The 24,831-nt window shown below is 42.3% G+C and overlaps 2 protein-coding genes across 2 annotated transcripts; both read left to right on the top strand.

Moving 5' to 3' along the window:
- The first annotated feature begins 14,337 nt into the window (after positions 1–14,337).
- On the top strand, positions 14,338–23,687 carry LOC108649053 (H6 family homeobox). The gene is made up of 3 exons (XM_018098050.3): positions 14,338–15,155; positions 21,079–21,188; positions 22,643–23,687. The coding sequence occupies exons 1-3, from the start codon at positions 14,338–14,340 to the stop codon at positions 23,527–23,529; spliced, it is 1,815 nt and encodes a 604-aa protein (XP_017953539.1). The 3' UTR covers positions 23,530–23,687.
- Positions 23,554–24,606, top strand: LOC108649054 (uncharacterized). The gene has a single exon (XM_089263810.1). It carries the CDS (start codon positions 23,554–23,556, stop codon positions 23,947–23,949), a length of 396 nt encoding a protein of 131 aa, XP_089119936.1. The 3' UTR covers positions 23,950–24,606.
- The last annotated feature ends 225 nt before the right edge of the window (positions 24,607–24,831 follow it).

The raw sequence follows: 24,831 nt of genomic DNA, 5'->3' as shown, positions 1-24,831 counted from the left end.
TTTCGGTGCCCTATCGAAACAATGCCAGCCGGCAGCAGGGCGAAGGTTTTGCATATGACAATATGTTGGCAAAACATTTACAGTAATATTCACTCCTGGGCGTAAATAACTGTACTCAGGCATTTGGATAACAGAGAGCGAGGGAGATAGCGAGACAGAGCTCCACGATTTGTTGTGTGATATCATTCCTTCGGCACTTGGGTTAAAACTGTTCCTGAATTGTCTCTGTTCAATATGGAAGCTGAACACATATGGATGCTAGTCCATGCTCATGCCCCGTTTATGCTGAATCACCTACCAGGCACATTGGCTATAATTAGAGAGCAAGCGAGCTTTCAGTTTTGATGGCCAATGTTTCCGTACTTCCAACTATTAACCTGACTTTCAATATAATGCTCCATGCACGTCAATTGGAAATCGGAAGATATTGACGCTAACAAGCGCAAATGCACAAAGTTGGCTCTTATTCCGGGCATGAGTTTGGGAGCTCTGTGTTTATGCGTTTACAACTCACATTTTTGGTTGGCTGTCCGTTACGTTTTCCCGTGAATTTCACAGGCATTCATGCTAAGCTTCTGCACCAATTCCGTCAGTTAAGTCCGGACTACGTTTACCAATTAATGTGCATGTGTGTTAGCTTTGTGTGTGAGGTTCCATGCACGGCGCGCGCCACACAATTCACGTTTACAATGCTCGGCCCGCCCGCTGGATTTGCACAGATTTACATAATTTAAGCAAACAGCACTTGAAGCTTAGGCATGCACTATGAATGTATGTGTGTGTTTGTGTGTGTGTGAGTTCTCTGTTTATCTTGCAAACGAGGATCGCGTGCAGCTCTCTAAGATCTCTATTGAGGCGTTGTCGCCGTTCACACGCAGTGCTCGGCTGGGCTCGGCTTCAGGTGCCGATCTGTCTCATGCTCCGCTTGCCTGAGTCGCATTGTCGCACAGATGCCGTCATATTAGCACAAATCTGCTTACCTTTTGTTGACGCTCGAGTGCCGAGCCCAGATTGCACTAGATTTCGAGCTCGAGTTTGAGCTCACTCTTGAGAGGCCTCTTGATTCGTGACAATTGTCACAGTACCTTTCAATTTTGGTTGGAAAAGGTGAGAGTTTCTGCTTTGCACCTACTTCTGCCGCAACGCGTAATCCCGATGCAAATCTGGCTAATGTGATACGTAGCGATAAGACCTAACCCACAGATCTGTCCTTGCTCCATTTTTGTTCCTTTCTCTTCTGCTGTTCTTTTAACACTTTGTGCTGTAACATGAGTAGATTCCAGTTAATTATAAAGGAAGTATCTTAGCAATTTCCCATTTCTATATACAATATCATTATCACCTTTGCAATCAGCATTTCTTTTAAGGAGCTTGCCGGCTGTAACTATTCCTCAATAAATTGCGCTTTTGCAATTTTCAATTAATGTGTTTTATTATTGTTTAACAGTCAATTTTTATCGCTATCAGGTTATTCTTGTAGTACACCTTGATCTCATTATGCCTACTTTACTGTTAAAGCGCTGTATCAATGCAAACTTTTATCAGATAAATGTTGTTATATACATAGATACGTAAATTTGTTCCTAATTTTAATTTAATATATAAATCCCTTACATCACTTGAGAGTATACATATATGTTAATATTAACGGCATAACGGAAGTTTTACGTATTTGTTTTTAGTTTATATTACTCGCTAAAGAAGTGCGAAATGGGAATATTGATTTTGCTGACTATAAAAAACTAGAGCACCAAGCATTTTAAATTTGTTTGCTATTGACATCTAGAGAGCTACCTACCCGTGCCACGCCCACGTAAACTGCATAAACTTACTGTTAAAAATCGAAGCTTTCTTTCCCACATATACAGATTATCCATAATAATATTGTATATCAACATCTACTGAGCAAGAAATTTTTCTACTGAATTACTGGCCATTTAATCTGAAGATTGGCTAATAATTATATAATGATATTTGTATATGTATATGCCACATGGAATTATGTATATTAAACCAGAATAAAATGTACATCTCTTTCGTTGTAAGTAAAGAAATGTAAGAACGTTTTATGTCGGATCCTTGCGATTTCATAATAGACGACAACGGTCGTAAAACTGATTAATCTTGTTTGGACTGACTCCCATAGTTAGGAAGGAGTTTGCAGTCATTTAATTACTTCAGTTTGGTGCTTTAACTGCAAATCATTGCGAGATATAGATTTTACTCAATCCCTATAATCTTAGCCTGAGTTTGTATACCACGCAATATGACAATATCCCTTGCATAAATATGGCCGCACGGACAGACAACAAGACGCATAAAACCACGATAATACATACTCATTTTTCATTTGGTGAATGAGTAGAAAGTCTGTAGTTATTCAGGATCCATCCTGAACGAGTATATTGCAGTCAGCTAGGCACAATGGCAACATTTTTTATTTATTGCAATTATTGTTGTTGTTGCTGTTGTCGCTGTTGTGCATTAAAATGGCGTGAAAATTAATACCATTGATTTACGCTTGCTTTAACAGTTAACATTTGGCTTTGTTGTAATTGCTGCCAGCGGGCAGTGCACGAATTGCGCATCGATTTGCGTACATTTACAAAAGTCGCTTTCGACCATTAATAATAATTGCTGTGATTTAAATTTTAATGGCAATCGCTGACAAACAAAAGGGAATACATATACACGTATATGTGCATGTGTGTGTGTGTGTGTGCTTGGGAAGCTTATAGGCATTTGTGGTCTGGCCCGTGTTTAGTGGTAATGTATATTTATGCCAATTAAAATGTGCATTAAAAATGATGGCCAGGAACACGCATATTGCATTTCGACGAAATACCGAAAAACATGCTGCAAATGGAGTGTTGTTGTTTTTTTTTAGGCACGGCTTACGGTTCGTATAAGCGCTTTGCATAGTTTACTCAACCGGTGGACTCAACTGCTGGCAATTTTAATTTAATTTCAATTCAATTCAAATTGCTTTCAGACATTGCACACTTTTCTGAAAGCAATCGCAACAATTCAATCACTTTGATGTTTTGATGCCCACAAAACAGCGTCAACACCGCCGTCAATGCCTGCTTGCTTGCTGTTGGGCCACGCCTCCATCCAACGCCACACCCTCACCCCCCCAAAATACGCCCAACTCGACAGTTAAGCGCTATAGTCGTCGTCGTTTATTTTCATTTTCATTTTTTTTTTTTTTTCAACATCAATGCGATTGCATTCAATGCCCCGCACCGCTCTTGACACTCGCAACGGGAGCCAGGAGCTAGCAACATGTAATTTATTTAATGGTTCTCCATGCCACGCCCACACGCCCACAGCCGAACAAAATCCCAAATTTGTGGAGTAAAAACCAACACGGAAGCCAAACAAGGTGCAAAATACATACATAAATGCAGGAAGGGCATAGATCATCACATCGAGCTATGTCTATATGATAGAGGAGAGTGGAATGCCAAATTACTATAGTTCATATTGGATTAATACTAGATGAAGTACATCGGCGTATAGCGAGGAGGCAATAGAAATATATATAAAGCCTGAATTGATGAAAACTAATATTTTATCTTTTAATATGTATATTTTTATACCCTGAACCCATTGAAAATGGGAAATTAGGGTATAATGGTTTTGTTAAAAGTATGTAACAGGCAGAAGGAGGCGTGGCAGACCCCACAAAGTATATATATTCTTGATCGGGGCGACAAGCTGAGTCGATTTGGCCCTGTCCGTCTGTCTGTCCGTCCGTCCGTCCGTCCGTCCGTATGTATGAACGCGTCGATTTCAGAAGATATAAGAGCTAGAGACTTCAACTTTTTTTTAAAATGTCCGTATATATCACGCGCAGATCGAGTTTATCACTAAAAAACGATAACTCATTCCGATATTTTTTTATCGATAAAAACCCTTATCGAAGATCACTTAAAAAATTATATCTCCTACATCTTTCAAGCTAGAGTCTCCAAATTTAAAATGTATATAAAAATGTATTTTATACAATTTCGGTTTTTGTTAAAATTTACCCCCCACCCCTAAATCCACCCCCTCACCCTCATCTTTGTAAAAGTCGTATATCAAATACTAGAGACTTGTGCTTCGGTATACACATACATTTAAACATTATGATTACGTTCTGAAAGTTTCATTACGATCGTACGTCTAGAAATTAAATTATTCAACAAATAAGTTCTCCTATTATTGCCACACTGCAGCGCAACCCAAGCGCAATCGCCTGTATATGTGCGCGTATGTGTGTGTGCGTGTGTTTGTTTGTATGTGTATGTGTGTGCGTGTGTGTGTGTGTGTGCGTGTGTGTGTGCTAATTATTATTGAAATATCAGTTCCTTGTGGGGTTCAGGGGATCTCGTAGTCGAGCAGTCTCGACTAGAGCTTTCTTACTTGTTTATTGTAAAATATGTAGATTTAATTGCCAATAAATTATGTAATTATGTTGAAATTAAACCCAGATTAATTTATTAAAAGTCTTATATATGAGAATTTTAAGGAATCCTTTATAATCTAGAATGCTTAAAGAGTTTATATAATAAATACAAAATTAAAATTAAGTTGTATTAAAATACACTATGGAAATATTTAAAAAATATGCAGAAAATACAGATTCTGTTGAAGATAATGCGAAATTTTGCAATAAATACATGCACAGCCATATAAGAAAAACCTTCTGGATTATTTTATATAAATATATTCACTTAAATGTATGTATATTTGATCCTTCTGTTTTTTGTACTTTTTTTAACTTTAATTATTCCATTAACCATTAAAATTTCAGAAGAGTTAATATTAACTACTTGCTATGTAATTTCATTTCACCCATATCTGGGTGAGCTGGAGGAGAGCCTCAACCGCTGCGAAGCCCCAGGAGGGGACATTTTAAGCCTTACCTAAGGATGCATAACTGAACTTATTTTCTGTTTTTGTTGTTATATGCTTTTATTATTAGTTTCCTTTAAATAAAACTTAGCAGCATTAAAAAGTTCGCTTTAAATAATTAAAAGAAAGCTATGAAAAATTTGCTAGATTAAAAGAATACTTAAAAAAACTGCAATATAAAATCAAGACAAATGTAAATATCTTAGTTAGCTGAAGTAGAATTGGATGGAACATCCTGCCAGCCTGGTAGCCTTTCATACTCGGATATTACAGTTCTTTCAATATCCAAACTGTCTCTGATTGTTTTTTATTATATCCCAAGGTCCTAGCTAGATATACTATTCCACTTGACTTTACAAATACATAATTTAAAATTACTCAATATATTCCACTTTATTGGGGCATCTAAAGAGAAGTGCCCCGCGCTTGTCTAATTATTGTGCCTTTACCGTAACATGTTTACATTTTAATTACTTTGGCCTGAAGGCTTTTTATTGTGCAACTTTTCTAACAAATTCAGCTACCCGGGAGCTTTGTGTGTGTGTGAGTGTGTGAGTGTGTGTGCGGGCTAAACGCATTAAAACACTTCATTATGCCTAATCCTATGTGATAACAAAAGCCACACACGCACAGGCGTACACACACACACGCACAGCGTAGCATATGGCAATGAAATACACTTGAACAACTTTATTACCAGAATGAGTCCGAGGCAAGGGCTGCGGATGGATGTGGCACGTTTTAATGGAACGGTCTGCATTTGCATTGGCATTAGGGGAGTGGGAACGGGGTGAGGTTAACAAGTTTTATACAAATCACGGCACGTCAGAAACCATAAAGTGTATAAATACCAGACACAAACTATTTACCCTCGCGCCCAACTCAGCAGCTCAACAGCTCATTTATATATATAAGTGTGTGTGTATGTGTGTATCCTGCGTATCCTTGACATTAGGAGTGCGTGCACGTGACGAAGGAAGGCTTTCATCCACTTTGATTTCGCGTTGTTTGCTGTAAATTTTACGCCTGATTACAAGCTGCCCGCCTCGCTGATTGATAAAAATCTCACGGCTAAATCGAGGGGCGTTCTCTGCACTCATATATATATACATATGTATATACATATATATGTATATATGTTTTTTTTTCATGTTTGCATTGCTTCTGGTTGTTTGGCTAAGTGAACAATTTGCTTGTTTGGCCAACAGAGCGCTCGCCTTCAAGTGCACAATTGGCCAAGGTCTATCGCGATCTTAAGCAAAACTGAGCACATAATTATTGGCCCGGTAGTTGCATCGTTTTGATCGTGATCTTGGCTTAAACCGGCGCCAGACGTCTCAGCCAGCGACTAGCCAAAAGGTTAGTTTAGGCTTGCTTCGGAAGGGTAAGCGTCTTGAAACTCACGCTCTTTCTCTCGCTCTCTCTTTCGCCTGCTCTCACCCGGTAATCTTAAGCTGATCTAATGCGCCCCAGGTAGGCAGCGAGGAGGCAACGCTACTGTTCTTCCGCTGGCCACCGCTTGGCTGCCTGTTATGTTTGCCATGTTGGCTACAAATTGGATTACAATTAAATTACATTTACATACGCCGCTGCGCAGGCCGCTTTGTTTGGCCTCAATTAAAAATTGCCATGTTTTCACTTTGATACATCCCAGACCCAATATCCAGCTGTGCGCGCCTGCTCCGACTGCTGAGATAACGGCAGATAATTGGAACGATGATGATATGGACAGCACTTCAAACACGGACCTCAGGCAGATGGAAGCATTTTGAATATGGTTTTCATTTGAAGCTTATTTTTGAATAGGAAATAATGTTGAGGACTTGAAATTGAAGAAGCTGCCGATAATCCCATGATATTTGCAATATTTTCATGTGGTTCAGACCTGATTAATTTTGATTTGATTTCAGAATGTTGAGGTATCGCAGACTATGAGAGTTGGGAACTTGGAAGTGAAGAGGCTGCAGATACTTCCATGATATTCCTGGCTATATTTCAAAACATGATCAATTTTTAATTGCTTCGAGATCTCTACTTCTTCATATATATATAAATATATCAATATATTTTTCATTTTCAGTTCGAATCTCACATCATTGCTTTTCCACGACTTGGTAATCCTTCAACCAAAACATGTACCATATATAAGCACGTCAATTTATTAGTCTATGCAGACCGAGTTCAGAGACCTGGGCACATCATCTATCCAAGCATAATGTATCATCATTAGCCGGCAGCGCTTTATGTAGTCTGTTCTCTGTGATTTTGTGGCTTTCAGCATTCGACCAAAAATAATTGAATTGTTCTTCATTATTTATTTTATTATTTTGCTTGTCTCTTATTATCGCCCAGCTTATGCTGGCGCTCTGAAAGCTATTGCAAAAACTCCAGCCTTCACCATTGTTTCAATGTGCTCCTCCAACTGGGTGGATATGAAGCACTTTTGTGCCATCGCCATTGCCATTGCCATCGCCATTGCCGTTGCCGTTGCCGTTGCCATCAACGTGGCGCGTCATAAAATACGCGAATTGCATTTGCCATTTACGAGGTGTCTTTCTTTGTATCTTTTTTCTTTTTTTTTTTTTTTGTGTTTTCCATTTTATTTATTTTTGCGAGTTTCGCTTTGTTATTGTGCTTCTTGCCTCGGATTTCAGTGGGTGGTGGTGGCGGCGCCGCGTACCGGACGAGCTGATTCCTTTGGGGATTTTGCGCACAAAGCAGTGCCAAATTGAATGTGGGATTTGACAAAGATATAGATGTTCCTCCACCCGCACTGGCCGTGCGGAGTTTCGGAGGGGGGTAATTTTATTGCGCTGCCTTTTATGATGTGGCGACAAATTGATATTTCCTTGAGCAGCAACGACTCAACGCGTCAGCAAGGCCAATTTAGATATACCCACTCACACACACACACACAAACACACACACACACATGCACATGCACACATGTGCACGTTAATAGTCAACAGTAACCACAAATCGGCAGGACGCGCTCACTGGGCGGTCCGCATCCCGCCCGCTGCGCTGTTGTTGCTGTCCGCCTTATAAAATAATTAAGTCTTAGCTGCTGTTTGTTGTCTGTCGGTTGTTTGTTTGTTGTCTTTGTGCCAGTGCCAGTGCCAATGCGAATGCGCACATCCAAGCGGCATTAAGGACTTTAGCTCGATTTGCGCGGGGTGCCTTTGTGAGAGCCGCCGTCTCTGATGTGCCAAAAGGATCCGCTTGCAGTTGAATTTGAAACTTTCTCTGCTTACTTTCGTTCCCATTGAGCGCAGCTCTCCCTGCCCTGCCCTGCCGTGCCCTTTATGCTGAAATCAACTGTAAGTTAATCACATTAATCCGCGATCGGTTTTCAAGTGGATCCCTCAATAGGCAGCCTCTGATCCTTTTGCTGCGACGCATTCAGTTGCAAAATTAGGCGGCACACAAAGACCGCACATGGTAGAGCCCAAGGTTGGGTTCGGGCAGGACGAGGAGTGCCTCGAATCAAAAATTAAAATCACACAATGGGAAAAAAGGCAATTCGCACTGTTATAAATGTCGACAATATTTCGACAATATGTTATGTGTTCAAACTTCGGAGCTTATAAGGAAATGTGATATTAAGAAGTAAAAGCAGAGAACAAACGATATGTTGATTCAATTTCTAGAATATATACTTTTGTTATAATAGGTTTGTTGTTTAATATATTAATTAATTATTTATACTCGGCATGCTTGGTATTTGGACTATATGACTCACATAGCCTTAGATCTTTTCTTTCGGCTCGTAATGAAAGTCTTATCAATTATTCCGTGGATCAATAGAAGGGATCAGCAGATGAACATTTTATATCCTACTCATAAAAAAATGTATACTAAATTCTTCAATTTATCTATTTAATTTCGAAAGCATTTAAAGCAATATTGGATAGCTAATGATTATTAAAAATTATTAGTATATTATATTAATATATATCAATAATATATAAATATATATTAATATAAATAAATATTATATTGGGCTTCACATGAGTAGTTTATTAAATTTTTTTAATGTTTTAGGAAACATAAAATACGCAAAGTTTATTTTTAAAGTACTATATTTAATATTTATATACCATATAATAAAATGTATGAATAATCAAAGATAAAGGATAATTAAAAATTAACAGTTTTATTTTATTTAAATTAATTTTTTAAAGCACCAAAATGTAAAAAAAATATATCTTTTTTACCTATTTATTTATTTTTTATTTTATATAATTATATGATTAGCCAAAAATTCATTCTAAAATATTTATTAAATTAAAGAATATTATATTTATTTAGTTACAGTTCACACTCATTCCAAAGAAAGAAACTGAGATTAATTTGCAGTCGTAGTTAGAGTTAATAGCTTACAAATCTCTTTATCAATGGAATATATTAAACTAAATTGGATATGCAGTAGTGAACTTAGTTAAGCAAAATCTGTACTGATGCTTGATGCTTAGTACTGGGTATCTGTAAGTCGGTCAGTCTCGACAAGAGCACTCACAATTGCTTACATTCTTTTCCTTTGGCTTACTTCATAATTAACGTTTAGCTGAGTTTCATTTTTTAGCCAACAGTATTCGATTCACTCAGAATTCTGCGGCTCTTTTCATTCCTCTCTGTTTGACTTAATTATTTGCTGGTTCTCTTTAGCTCGCACTACTCACGCTCGTCCTGGACCCATTTCACTATTTGTGTTATTACAAATGGCAATTTGATACTGTTGTGAGTTGATGTTAGCCGGCAAGCGTTTCATTTATCAATTCAATTTATTTAATAGCCAATGATTGTTACAGCAAAACCCCAAATTTGTTTCGCACAGTTGATAGAATTTATGTATTTTTATTGGGCAATAATTAAAACGATTCACAATTTCAAGCACTTGACCATGTTGTGCAAGTGCCTTGAATTTATTTTGTTTAATATTTTTAAAGTCAATAACTAACTGCCCATTCGGGCAGCATAATGAAGTCAAATTCTTTGCACATTTTGCCGTTTGTCCTCGAGCAGCAGTTTAACGACTTGAGAACGAAATTTATACGTTTAAAATGGCACTCAATCAGGCTGGATCTGAAATCTTGAAGGAAAAGCATCTTGGTGAAACGCACACAGAAATTGGAATCGAATCGTGGGCCACGCGAAACTGTTGAAATGATAAAATATGAGCGTTCGTAATACAATTTATTTAAATCAGAGTCTAAAGCGTTATTTATGAGCGCAGCGACAGGGGCTGCCCGTGTTGCGTGTGTTCATATTCACGTATACACACATATACATATATATATATATATACTCTTTTCAGTTGCTTTCTCAGTAAATGTGTGTGTGTGGGTGGGTGGGAGAGGCAGGGGGTTGCGTTACATATTTTAGCCAGCTATTGTTTGCATTTGAATGAAGACAAAGCCAAGCCCCGAAAGCGCGTCAGATATTTAGCAGCCTAATATCCGAAATAGACGCTAACGTCCGTCGATGAGAGAGACTACAACTCCATTTGCTTTTAACCATTCCATCGCCATGCCGTGCAGTTTATTGTTTGGCATGCTCGCCGTCTATTATACAAATGTTAATAGCGAACAAAAGCCGCACTCATTTGCCTAATGTGCCCGATAAGGAAATGGAGCTTTCGATTTGCCAGCATTAATTTATGTTATTATAGCCCCATTGCATTGAGCTGATGTATTTGTGTGTGTATCTACATATATGCACACCTATGCACAGCAATGTAGACCAACGTCAATTGCCAAATTAATTGCAGTTAAGTCGAGCAAATATTGCTTGTGGCATATGCCGAAATATAGACAATGTCTGTACGTGTGTGTGTGTGTGTGTGCGTCTCACATAGGCGAAGCAGTTGCCTTCAGTTGGCCGATCAAAATGTGTTGCTCAAGCCTGACTAGAAGCTCTTGCACAGCATAGCCGCCCCCTCGCACCTCGTCCCTCTCATCCAGCTCACCCAACGACCTGTCGGCCGTATGCACTGCGCTGTGGTCGACTTTTAGGCACCCGACTGCCAGCTAAAGTGGAGTCAATGAAAATTGCAACTCCCACTTTGCTCGTACGTCAATTAAGAGTTGTTTTTCTTGTTTGCCTTTGTGCACACACACACATACATACATGTATATGCTTGTGTGTGTCTGTGTGTGTGTGTCTGGCAAGCATACGTACTGTGAAAAGCTCTGAAGCATGTCTGCAGTGCTTTTGGCTTTGGCTTTGGCTTTGGCTTTGGTTTCACTCGTCTTTCGCTCTAACACAGCCATACGCCATCTCACTCTCTCTCTCTCTCTAGCACACAAACACATATTTGTATACATATATATAAATACTCTTTTATTGCAGTGCAATTTGTTGTAGAATCGTTTTGTCCGACAGTTGAACAGTTTGTTATTTCTTTTAAATGTTCGAAGTAAAAGAGCTTTGGTCGTTGCTTTTGGAATTTTTGTGGCTTGCCTTTGCCCGCTGACCACTGAGTGTAGGGGGGGTGGGGCGATGCCGTGGTGATGGAGCTTAACGTTGACTCGGAGAGGCCAACAGTTGGGGGCCAAGTTTTAATTTTGGGCCTGTTTGCAATAACTAGAATAGAATAGAATTTGTCAGCTCTTAGATATTGATTTGTTGACGCATCCATTCCATTTGGGCGTGACACGCTTTGGTCCTCCCATTGTCCAATTTGCCTAATTAGTGATTGGGCATAATGACAGGTCCGCATCGCATCGTCAAAAGGAAATCAAAATCAAATGGAATTGTTTCTCTAAAGTTCCCCCGCATACACGCACACATCGGGAGCTGTGCTCGGCTCTGCCTAAAAATGGCATTTGCTGGAGGTGGAGTGATGACGCCCTCTGCCCTGGTTCGACTGGCCCTGGCTCGGATCGTATCGCAAGTAACGCGATTTCATTTGTGCATTCAGTTAAAATTAAAGTGGGGCAGCGCCTAAGTGTCAACACCTTTTGAACTAAGCGACGGTGTCGTACTCTCTTTGGAATCGTTTCGAGCTGCTTCTCCATGGGCTGCTCTCGTTGCAAAGTCTAACATGAAAACGAATCAAAAACAAGCAAAGCGCAGAGGGAAATTACATAAAAATGTGTTACATTGCAATGCCGTCAGGTGGAACTCTCGGCACCCTCACACACACACACACACACCAACACACACACACGCATTGCTGGTCCACACCTCTGTCTGTATGTGCTTGGTAAATGCTTGAGAGGGGAGCCAGCGCCAAAGTCTGCGGTGGCTGGCAGCACTTTGAGACGCACTTTGGCAAAGCAATCTTCTAAACAGGATAAATGTAATTGCGCATGAATTTCTACGCATTTTTCTGTGTTGCCGTCGTTTGCCGTCTCGCTGGCAAATGTTTTTGGTTATTTGCCGGCGGTGTCAGCTGAGCGTCAGTGGTGGCCGCGGACGGTTTCCATTGGCTTGCCGTCGACACGCCCACTCTCAGCACGCACTTGCTGCCTTACGCGCGCACTCTCTCTCTCTCACTCTCTCTTTCCCATGCTCTGTCTCTATCATTCCAGTTGGCTGTCTCTCTCTCTCTCTCTCTCGGCAGTTTGCTCTGTGCAATTGCCTCGCATCAAGTTTTTTTTTTGTTTTGTGCAAATTGCTGCAACACTTATTGAATGCCTCGTGGTCGTCCCCGTCGAAGGCAGTTAAAAATTCAATTTGCTGGCCGCTCTCTCTCTCTCACACTCCCCTTCTCTCAGTCTCGTCTCTCTCTCGCTGTCTGCAAAGTTTGCTCAGCTTTTGTAAAAATGGCTGCCTCTGTGCGCGCATCGGGGTGGTTTGCCTATGCGGAACGTTGTGGAATGAAACGCATATGTGCTGTGATATGAGTCAAAGAGTTGGGCTTAGTTCGAACTTGTTTGATTTACATATAATGGAGATAGCAAAATGCAAAGCGATTTTCAATGGATTGAAAATCGTTTTAATCGTTTTATTTTTACTATAAGAATTTTCATTTATATATTTTGGATAAGTTATACAACAAATATACGCTACATCCACTTGCTAGACTCGAGTTTGAATGCCAGGAAATATGTATTACTTGATTTATAATAACTATAAAAGATTTCATATTTGGTTGACTTATTTCAAATGTTAAGCTCTTTGCAATTTTGTGAAATTTAACACTCTTCTAATTCGTTTGCTCACTTCACCCGAAAGGAACCTTTCAACTGCCATCAATTAAGATACTTTGTACACTTTGGAGCCAAAGCACTGCACACAGAGCAGCACTTGACCCTTGTCGGGTGCCAATTGATTGATTTTATATTGGCATTTCAATGGGAGGCCAACACAGATACAAGCACACACACACACACACAAACACACCCACACACGCACAGCTAAGTGAGACTTCCTCTCAGACATGTTTCGATTGCCAAGTGTTTCAAGCTCAGATTCAAAACTTGCTCTTCGTATTTTTGCTATGCCTTTTATTGTCGGAGCTTAAGGACTTGCGACAAAACTAACAACAACAACGAATAAAATGAAAGAAAATAGGAGAAAATACGCAAAGTGTCTGTCGATGCGGTTGCAGCGCAATTGTCAAAATAAACGAAAACAGAAACTCAGCTGCAAACGGAATGGAAATGGGAACAGGCCGAGCCGAGCCGGGCCGGGCCGGGTCGGGTCGGGCTGGGCCAAAGAGCTGCTGCTGCTCTAGCTACCCCTGCTAGAAAGAGCGCGCACGATGCGACGAGAGACTCTCAAAGCAGAGAAACAACCCCACACAAACATACTCTCATACGACCCACAGCTATCTCTGCTTCACCCTCTAACTGTGCGTTTGCGAGTGTAAGTGTGTGTGTGTGTGTGTTTGTGCTACTGTCAACTTGCGGAAAACCATTTAGCGCAAAGACCGAAAGAATTTCACAGCCGACAACCAACCAACCAACCATCCGAGCTGAGTTTAGTTCTGCTCAGCACATTTCATGTTTCAGTTTCAGTCGAACGCCGCAGCAGGCAGTCGGCGCACACGCTCTCTGATACAACCGGGGGTTAAAAATCCAAAGACTTAAACAATAAAATTACTAAGCGATCGCTTTCACAAACACACACACACATGCGAGGAGTGAGGGAGAGAGTTTAAGCGAGCGAAAGAGAAAGGTAGGCTGGCAGACGCGTCGAGGACTTTGCGTTTGTTAACAGAAAACATTTGAATTTAAATGCGAATCGTTGATCAAACGGTGCAGACGTATCGGTTGCCACCTGAGGAACTTTATTTTCATCGCCAATAGACGACGAATGCTCGTCCGGCCAAGTGCGGCAGCAGCCAATTCGTGTGACAGCAATTCAAACTGAAACAGTTCATGGAACATTTCCGACAAATAATAAAAAAAAAACATTGTGAATTAATTGGAAATAGATTCAAATACAATCAAGTGAAAAAGAGTTTCGCGCGTGTTCTGTGCAGAGATGTCTTCGTCTGACGCCGAGGTCGATATTAGCGTGGTGTCCAGTCCGGAGCCAAGTCCGTTGGGTGCCGCCGGCATGAGCAATGGTCGCGAGAGCCCCCTGGCGCGCTCCGTTGACGGCAGCTCCCCACCAGCGACGCCCACGCATCGCTCCACGCCGAACACAGCCAGCGGCACGCCCACGTCGACGTCCGCTGTGACCGTGCCGCACTACCATCACAGTCCCAACGGCGCAGTGCCGCCGGCCGTGCTGCACCACCATCTGCAGCATCATCTCAGCTCGCTCAGTGGCCATCCGGTGGCGCTGCACCACGCGCTGCACAGCTTTGGTCATCTGCATCCGGCTCACACCGCCTCGCATCCCGCTCTGCTGCAGCACGCCATCGCGCCGACACACCTGGGCGATCGCCTCGGCTCACCGCCCGCCCTGGCTGCCATGGCGCCCAAGACACCAGAGCTGGAGCGCAATGGCAGCGGCAGTGGCAGCACCAGTGAGGAGCTCGCCCAGAGCCTGAACAATAACAACAACAACAACAACAGCAAGACAGTTAACCACAACAGCACCTGTGCCTCGGCGGCAGCGGCCGCAGTGGCAGCAGCGGCGGCCTCCATTGGCGCCAACAGCAACGACAGCAATACGAGCAGCAATGGCAACAAGGCCACCACTGGCTCCAATGGCTTCACCAGCTTCTCCATCTCCAGCATACTGAGCCGCAGCGAGCCAGCGAAAAAGAACGGCGCCACAGCGCTGATAACGCCCATTCCGCAACTGCCGCAACATGGCGCGGCCGGACCTCAGGATGCGGCCATGCTCTCAAGGTGAGTCTTTGTCCGGTAGCCGTTTAGACCCGGCTTACCACTCGAGAGCCTCGCTCGCTCGCTCTTTGTTTGGCCGACCAACGTGAAACCAAAAAGTCAAGCGTTCCCTTATTTCCCAATGAGCCTAAGCGGCTACAATTTCACCTGATGTAGTCCAGTTTCCCTGCCCCTAGAAACATTGAGCAAAATTTGTGTAATCCTCAAGCAAAAGGAATACAATAGCATTGAGATCGAGCTGCAGGAAGGTGACGCAAATCTCTTCTCGGGAAAAACACAAGAATCCAGTCTCGAGTGGCCTGAAGAAATTCGTGTTGCCTTAACTGATTGCTAGAGATAATAATTTTTAATGGAAATACTCAAAGAGTGCATGGCAAATGTTAGAGGACACCTTAAGTGGGTGCCGAGATGAGAGACTAGTGATAAAAAGGCTAATTTATGAAATTCGAATTTCAAAAGTCTGCAAATAGAATAGAATATAAATGGAAGTTATAAAGATTATAATTGTATTATATTATGAGGGAAGGAATTTTAAACTGAATATGCATTCACTTAATTATACCGTAAAGACACTAGAAAAGTTCCAGATGACTGTAAATACTTTTTTATTTTTTTCATCTATTTTCATCTACAAGAATTCCAGCTTAAATTCGCCTGAGCCGCTTTGAAAAAATATGCAAAATTAAATACAAAATTTCCATTTGACTGTCTACTGCAGACTGACCTCCATGTGGGCACCTAAATCGATATTGATTACCTCAGTTTGGCTATGCAATTCATGGAGAATATCGAATTTCGCAACATTTGCAGATGCAGTATGTAATTCAATGCAGTTTGATAACTGTCTGTCAATATTCCGGCATGCGAGGTGAATGAATGCAGCTTTGTGTTGAATGAACCCTCACTGACTGAATGGACTGACTGACCTACCTAAAAACCTTGTGTGTGTGTTTTTATTTATGAACAGAGCCACCTACATATGGCAATGCAGCTCACACAGAAAAAAAAGAGAGCCCAAAAAGCGGGGTAACCCCACTTAGCCGGCATTTAAATGAGCATAAAAAGGACATGAGTCAAGCGATCGAGTTTCACAAATGCTCGATTAAGGCATGTGTTGAATTAAAAAAATGTTGCACTTTTATTTTATGAGCGAGACGGCTCAACTTTTTGTCCAAACACATGCAAAGTAGACAGCTCTTAGCTTTCCTGTATATGTGTGTGTTTTTTATTCATTTAATGATGATCATTCTCATTTCATTTACGCATGCGCCCACTGATCGATCCTGCGATAAGCGAGTCGCAGTCCTGTGGCGAGGGTCGCGTGCAGGTTACCCCAATTAAGAGCGCGAGGATCGCCCTCGTGCAGTGACCAAGTGTTGACTCCTGCTGTTTGGCGCTTACAGCTGACGTGTGGCTGCCTATGTGACGGGCTTATCACTTGATCATCGAACTCCCTGGCCGCTCCGTCAAATGATTAATTCGAGCGCGCCCGAAACGCTGACTGATCGTTTAATACAAATACGCGCATACGTAAATATTGTTGACTGACTTTCACCTGGGCCGCTAGCATTTCGACATTGGCATTGCCTTTTTTTACTTTCTTGTTTTTGCTTTTTAATTAGTGGTCAGCTACTGTGGAAGTCCTTCGGCTGGCTGCTGCTCAACTGCGGTTTAATTATAGCGCAGCAGAGAACGCATTTAAGCGCTGTAACTGTGTAACCTGATATGCTTGAGAGTGCGCCCAACAAAGGGCCAATGCGGCCAGCGGAAGGGGTGCTCGAGTCCAGGAAATGTCTGTGTGTGTGTGTGTGTGTGTGTGTGTATTTGTCTATTGTGCAGCTCTCTTTTACGTTTTATTTTATTTCACTTTTGTTGTTGTTGTTGTTGCTGTTGTATTATAAGGATACCGCTAAAGGACGCACTGACAATATAATTATCTACTACAGTAATTACAATCCAATTCCAGTCCCAATGCAATGCGCCCGCTCCCGACTAATCTTATCTATCACAAAGGGATTAACTGGCTGCCGGCATTTAGTGGTGAAATGGTCCGCGATTTCTGACATTTATATCTCGATAAAGTGCGCACATATACATTGTCTCCATTTAATGAAAACATATTCGTGTCGCATAGTGCATCATGCACTGATTTCATATCTAGATTTGAGGCTTGACTTTCGTTTTGCTTTGGTTGCTGATTGCGCTGGGATGGGCTGGGCTGGACTGGGCTGGTCTGGGCTGGCTTTGGCTTTGGCTCCTGGGCGCGTGTCATTTGTGCGACTTCCTGTGGCGCAGCCAAAAAACTAATTTTGCACGCATCACAAATGTCACCATTTTTCAAGTGGCCTAAGCCGCCTAAGCCGTTCCATGCCATCGAATATTACAATGCGCTCATACAGATATACATATATCTACACACATATACATACATATATATGAATGCTTGTATTTAGCTACACATTCATGCTAATCCCGTTTAATGACAAAAGCAAGCCAACCGGGTTAACTATGGCCGGGTTATTATGGGCTCCTGCTTAGTCAACTGTGAGTTGCTGTTCAATATTTTGGCTACTCTGCGGTCGCTTCGAGTGCCCGCACCGCTCAAATTGTCACAGAAACCACAATGAATTCAGTGTTGGGCTGGGCAATGCATATATTCTGATTTCGGGCCTCCATGCAGCCAATTAGCGTGTGCAAATCTCTTATACATGAACGAATCCTAAGCGGTTTAGCGCCGCCAGCCATTTGTGTTCATTGTTAAAATTACATTTAAATTTTATTATTTAAATTAATTTTGGCTAATGTGCTCGGAACGTTGTACATACATATTATATGTGTGTGATATGATTCGGCTACACGATTCCACTTAAGTGGCTTCTGCGACGGGTTTAAGGCAGCTGTTGGGCTCAATTTTCTTCAAGTTCTTTGAATCTGCGGGCACTCGAAAAGCTAAGCCTGTCGAGCAATCGAGAAGTTGCAGCACCAACTCTGGTTGCGTCTTGTGATTGAGCTGACGAAATTGGCAATTTGATTGAAGACAAAAGAAAATATGAACCGTGTTTTAAAATACAAAGAAGGAAACGGGAGAAATTTTTAAAATTAATATTGTTTTGAATGAGAGACTAACAGAATTCGAATTATTTTAAAATTCAACGAAAATTGAGATTGAGACTTTCAGCACTATTGACTCTATATATCTCATTATTATATAATGATGTTTATTGTATATTTACATATATTATTACTGCAAAAAACCTAATATCTGATTTTAGACTTGAACTGCATATGTCTTCAAATATTTCTCTAAGCACATTTTATATATTATATAGGAAAACACATTTCAAATTTATTCAAGAATCTATAGATTGATTAAAAGAATATTTTCTAGGCTTGCTTTTCTTTTAACTATAATAATAACAACATTTTATATATTATATAGGAAAACACATTTCAAATTTATTCAAGAATCTATAGATTGATTAAAAGAATATTTTCTAGGCTTGCTTTTCTTTTAACTATAATAATAACAACTTAAGGCTGACTGCATCTCAATAATAATAAATTAATTTGCCAAGGTATATGAATAGATTTTCCATATACATATATAACCTCTTCAGACTAATCTAAATATCAGACAAAAGGTTAAGATTGCTCTTCGAGTTGGCATATTTTCTTAACTAAATTAGTTTGCGTGCATGAAATACTTCAAAGCGCTTTTATGCCCGAGCCATATCCAATTTATTAAAATCCCGTCCCGCGAGCGAACGAAGGAAAAGCAAAAGGCGCATGGAACCCATGTAGAACGCCATGTTGAACAACTCAATTGCATAGCAGAGTTTTTATCCTAGCTCGCAGAGAGCTCCGCCCAGCCCCTGCCGCCAAAGACGAATTATGACAGCGACGTGAAAGAAGCCCAAAGCAAGAACCGCAAACAATTCATTAAACGAGAAATAACAGCCATGCATCAAATTGAAGTGGGTGAGGAATTGGACTGGACGCATGGGGAGAGAGGGGAGGCGTGGGCGGAATGGTGGGGATGGTGGGGCGCTTGGGTCGCTCAACGGTGACTTCTGACAGCTCCTGGGGCTGAATGGGCACGCCCCATTCCGGTGAATTTTAAACATGGTCATCCACTTCCGCCACAAAGTGACACCAATGAAAATGTAGATGGAGCCACGCGGTCTGCGGCTGCCGCGGGCAATGGAATGTTGTATTTATTTCATTGCTGGGCGGAAAACAAATGCCTGGCACGGACCCGAGTCCGGGCAGCGCCTTTGATTTGGATAATTAGTAAAGCAAATAGCTACAAGCTGTTTGCAATTCATTGGGGCCCCTTCCGTTCGTTGACAGCGCTTTCAGCGACCAAAATTAGCGCCGTAATTGAGGTAATTTCTTTTGACTCGTTTGTTTTGTTGCTTCTCGTTTGGCTTGGTTTTTGTTGTTTCTCGCTCTTGCTGCTGGCCGGTAATTTGAGGAGTGGTTAGGACGTCATCTTTTGAGCGGCTTTCTCTCAATTGACGTTGTAAACATGAAGCCCATTAGAAGTGATTTGAGCCGCCAGCTTGCCAAACAGCCCGGGCCAGTCCCGGCCAGGCAGTTGGGGGAGTTTGCCAGTTGGGGAAGCCTTTGAAGCGCCTCTTAAAGAGGGAGCGGCTCATAATTTACCAGCGGGCGCAGGCGAAAGGCGAAATTTAATTGAAAAACATTACTTGCCCATGCGAAATAGGGGAAAGCATGAGCCACAGACAGACAGAGAGCAGAGGGGGAGAGAAACATACATACATGTTGAGCAGGCGAAAGAGATGGCCGACTATTGATTTCCACACCTGCACCTTGGCCGCTGTGAAAGAGGTCAGCTAAATGTTAATGTCACACACAACGTGGCCGGCTCATTGTCTGCCTGGGGGTGGCTGGGCCGCATTTGGGGGCTGCCCGGGGTCGAAAAGAAATCACAGTCTGCTGCTTGCATACGGGTCACCTGCAAAACGGTCAAAGGGTTTAACAAGTACAGAAAACAACAGCAACAAAGGGGCGGCCGTTGGGTTGGATGTGGCCACCATTGGCATTCTAGACTGGTGGGAGTGCACTGTGGACTCTGGCTACGTTATGTCCCGGTCGGATTGTTTAACAGCAAAGTTCATTGAGTGCGTGGGAAACTTAAGAACACCTGAAACACTTTTGAGCATATCAATAAATCAATCAAATTGCCGGGCTAGACTGCTTGAGCAGCTGGGCGGTGTGTGGGTTGGCCACGAGAAGCTTTTACGGCCACTCACTCCCCACTCAACTTCCCCTGCTAACCACACTGTGCTACCCTAAGAGAACAAAAGCAGCTTTCTTCCAATTAACTCTCGCATTAGCTTCTGCCTAAATGATTTGACTTGAAAACTTTGATTTAGCACAATAAACCCAACGACAGCGCCACAAAAACCCACCCCCAATCAGACAGCCCCCCACACACATACATTCGTATATAGAACACATTATAACGTTAACGCCAAAAAGTGTTTCGTCTTGGAAACTTTGCCGCGCCGAACATAAATAAATAAATGTATTTATAAAGATGCTTTTAAGCAACAACCTAACAAGGTTACATGGATGTCGGCATTTATATACACAGCCACACATACATACTTATGTATACATATATATATATATGTGTGTGTGTGCGTTTTCTTGGGGAGTCAAATTTGCAGCAGCTGTTGCCAGTTATGGCCGTTGCCTGGTGTGGGGTTGGTTGGCACTTAGGGGTCGTTCTCTCGGAGATATTTTCACTTCCAGCTTTGATTTTTCTTGGCGTGTTTATCAAATTTATGCCGTCGGCATAAATTATTTATACATGTATATATTGTATATGTATTTAGTTGTTGAATACCTGTAATAATTGCAATTAATTAAAATTAATTGTTCGTTGTTGTTTTTGCAGATTGGGTTTCATTTCGCAATGGGGCGCCTTGGCTGGACGCTATGCAGCGCTATGCCCGCCCGGCTGGCCCTGGGCACCACAGCGAATGCCCTTCCATAGTCCAACGCACGGTAAGTTAACTATTCGCTATATATTTAGTATATAAACCAGCAGAAATTTATAGATTTATAGATTTCAATCTGTTTGCATTTAAGACAGATTTTCCATTTAAGAAGATTAAACTTGCATTTTTTTTGTGCAATTATAAATATTTATATTATAAAATCTAGCTTTAATCTTTTTAAATACAAAATCTTCTTTAGAAAGTAAACAGATTACGAATGTATGTATGTAGGTACATCTTGTATATGTACATATGTATATAAATTGTAGACAGAGAACGAGCTTAATGCGAATAGCTGAAGTGCTTTGGCAAAGAATGTGCCGTGGCAGACATTCTTAGTAGCATTTCGTTTAATTTGCATAGTTGGCCGCGTAAACTTGTCTAATGCCCGCAAGAATTTGAGCAATGCACACAAAGTGCACCCTGAAGCAGGCAACAGCAACAACAGCAACAGCAACAACAACAATGCCGAGACGCTTGAATAGTGTGGGTGGCTGTGTCATTGGCACGCAGCTACACATGTTACGTTGTGTTGCGTTGGCTATTCAGAAACACGACTGCAGTAATCGCCATTTTCAATTAATTGCAATTTGTAATCGAGTATTGAGTTACAACTGCGGGGAATACACAAAGCGCTTGACATGCTTGCATTTGTCAATAAGAGAGAGAGAGAGAGAGAGACCGAGGGGGGTAGAGCTACTGGCGATAGCGGCTAGCTTTCTGGTCAGCGAGCGTTAAAGCCCAATTGATTGGGCTCTTAGCATTAGAAGTCGATGCAATTGCATTTGCTCATGTTAACTGGCCTTAAGTTTTGCGCCATGTGAGGCTTCTGGAATTCAGTTGATTCAGCGCATAGTTTTGCAGCAGCAGCAGGGAGGCGGAGGGGGAGTCTCAGCAAGTCAAATTCGCCTGAATCAAATTACAGCAATTTAAACTTTTCAAATAGGATCCAAACTAAAAGCTCAATAAAACTGAAATCGCCCAGCTGACTGACGGCCATTTTAAATGGTAATTTAACGCACACGAGCACACAGAGATATAAACTTACACACACACACATTTATATGTATATGGTAGACAAGCAGGCTGTGGGGGTGCAGGGTGCGAGGCAATTACTCTACGCGTCTGCGCTCTAAGTTGTTTGTGGGGCATATGAAACAAAAATGAAAGGAAGAGACAAGACGAAGGCAAGTGTGAGGTTAAGTGTTGCAGCTTAAATCTGTGCAGCAGCACACACACACACACATACACACGCACACATGGCTACAATAATACGTTAAACAACCCTTAGAGCAGCCACCGCCTCCTGCTCCGCCACATGTATATAAATATAAATATCTGTGTATAAGTGTGTGCATACACACACACACACACACACACACACGCACACGGCGTGCTCTCTCAGTGAAGTGGATTGTCACTCATGCGCTCTCTCTTTTCTTTATCTTGCTCACTTTGCAGACAGTTCCTCCACAAACACCACTGAAAATCCACCATCGCCCACATCGCTGAGTCCCAGCAGCGGCAACAACAACAATAACAACAACAACAACAACAGCAGCAACATTGACAACAACCTCAGTGCGAATGCCAGCAGCAACAACAACAACAACAGTAACAACATGGGCAATGGCCACGCCAACAAATCACCACCTCCTGGCCTAACCGGATCGTCGCACCACAGCTCCCATCATACGCTCTACCAGCAACAGCAACAGCATCCACATGCCGGCCAACAGCATCTACAGCATCCACATCAGCCCAGCACGCCCACCAGCAGCGCTGGCGGACTCTCGCATCATGGGCACCATCTGTCGGGCTCTCATGCGAGCGGCGGCTACATGCTGCCCACCAGCTCGAACGAATCGGACGACGAAGGCGAGGAAATCATTGAGGAAGATGACGGCACCGACGGCCCATCGGACAGTTCGTCGCCGCACGGCGATGGCAGCAATTCCAAGCGTAAGAAGAAAACGCGCACGGTCTTCTCGCGCGCTCAGGTGTTCCAGCTGGAGTCGACGTTCGATCTGAAGCGTTACCTGAGCTCATCGGAGCGCGCTGGCCTGGCGGCCTCCCTCCGGCTGACCGAGACGCAGGTGAAGATATGGTTTCAAAATCGCCGCAACAAATGGAAGCGCCAGCTGGCCGCCGAGCTGGAGGCAGCCAACATGGCCAACATGGCTCATGCGGCGCAGCGTCTGGTGCGTGTGCCTGTGCTCTATCACGATGGCACCACGGCTGGCTTTGTGCCCCCACCACCGCCGCACCATCACCCCATGCAGTATTATGCTGCGGCCGCTGCCCGCAACACCAGCCCACCGCGGCCGCCCCTGTCGTCGCTTGTATAGAACGTGGGCTGCCTGGCGGGGCCCATGACGCTGCTGAAGCCGCCACCGCCCACGGCGATGTCGCCGATGCCGCTGCGAATACCTGCGATGCAGCTGAGACGCTGCTCCGTGGATGCGGACTCTGACGGCGAGCAGGAGCACCTCACAGGCATGGACGAGGACGACGCGGCCATCGATGTCGAGGCCGACGAGGAGCCCATCGCAGATCAGCCACAGTCGCAGCCGCAGCCACAGTCGCAGTCATCCAATGACTACGTTCGATCAACGCCATCAGCTGCGCCTCCGCCGTCTTCCAGCACTTTCGAGCTGCACACAAAGAACAATAATTGTTTTGAACGGAACGAGGCTGGTGGCCCCGATTCGTCTATGCCTTCTGCTGTCGAGGAGAAATCGATAATCAGCAAGGCGCACTCCTACTGAACAGCTGGCACGGCACCACACCGCACCGCACCGCCCACAGTCCGCTCCCAGTGGCATTGTAAAATTCTATTGAAAACTTTGACAAAAGGATCAGCGGCTAAGTGCACATCAATTGGTTTCAATGCTAACCACAAAGGCCAAAAATTGAGGACGGCTCGCCGCGCCTCTTCCACATAATCGTTATAAAGCTGTAAAGTTTCTGAATAGTTTGTTCCTAAAGCTTTTGTATATACACATACTACTTATGTAGAAGTTCGCATAACCAACTCAAGAGACCCACGGACGTGAACATCTCAAGCTAAGCTCCTCTCTCTATCTCTCTCTCACTCTGCTGCCCCGCTGCTCTCTCATTGTATAAAACTAAATGCCTATTGCTCAGTAGATTTTAAGTCTCATTTTGTAAATGTATCGCTTCCGTTTATCGCTTTATTTGCTTGTACTTTAGAGTGTAAATAGGTATTACAAATAAATATATAAATATGTGTTTTCCACTTATCTAACGTAATAACGTATTATTTTACTCAAACTTTGATCGCTGGTCAGATCCAAGTTAAGCCCACATTAAATTATAAACTTAACTTAACAATAATTATCAGTTGGTTTCCATAAGCAGGCTAATTAAAATTAAAGTTATAAATAAAATGAAAAAAGAAAAAAGTTTATATACATATATTGAATTGAGCGCTGTATAAGCCAAAGCTATGATGAAAATAAAGTCAAGAAAAAAGTCAGCATGTGCACATTTGTATGTATTATATCAAGCAATTACCAAATAACTAGTAAAATTATTACATCAATTTACTAAAAAATAAAAAATAAAAAACAGCGCAACTTACATTTAAAATAAGAAAAAAAAAACATTAAATTCATAAAAAATGCTTA

Source organism: Drosophila navojoa, chromosome 2 (assembly GCF_054131105.1).
Source record: "Drosophila navojoa isolate 15081-1374.11 chromosome 2, UAZ_NAV_1.0, whole genome shotgun sequence".
Classification (NCBI taxonomy): Eukaryota; Metazoa; Arthropoda; class Insecta; order Diptera; family Drosophilidae; genus Drosophila; species Drosophila navojoa.
The sequence above is the reverse complement of the archived record's forward strand: the minus strand, read 5'-3'. Positions and strand labels throughout refer to the sequence as shown.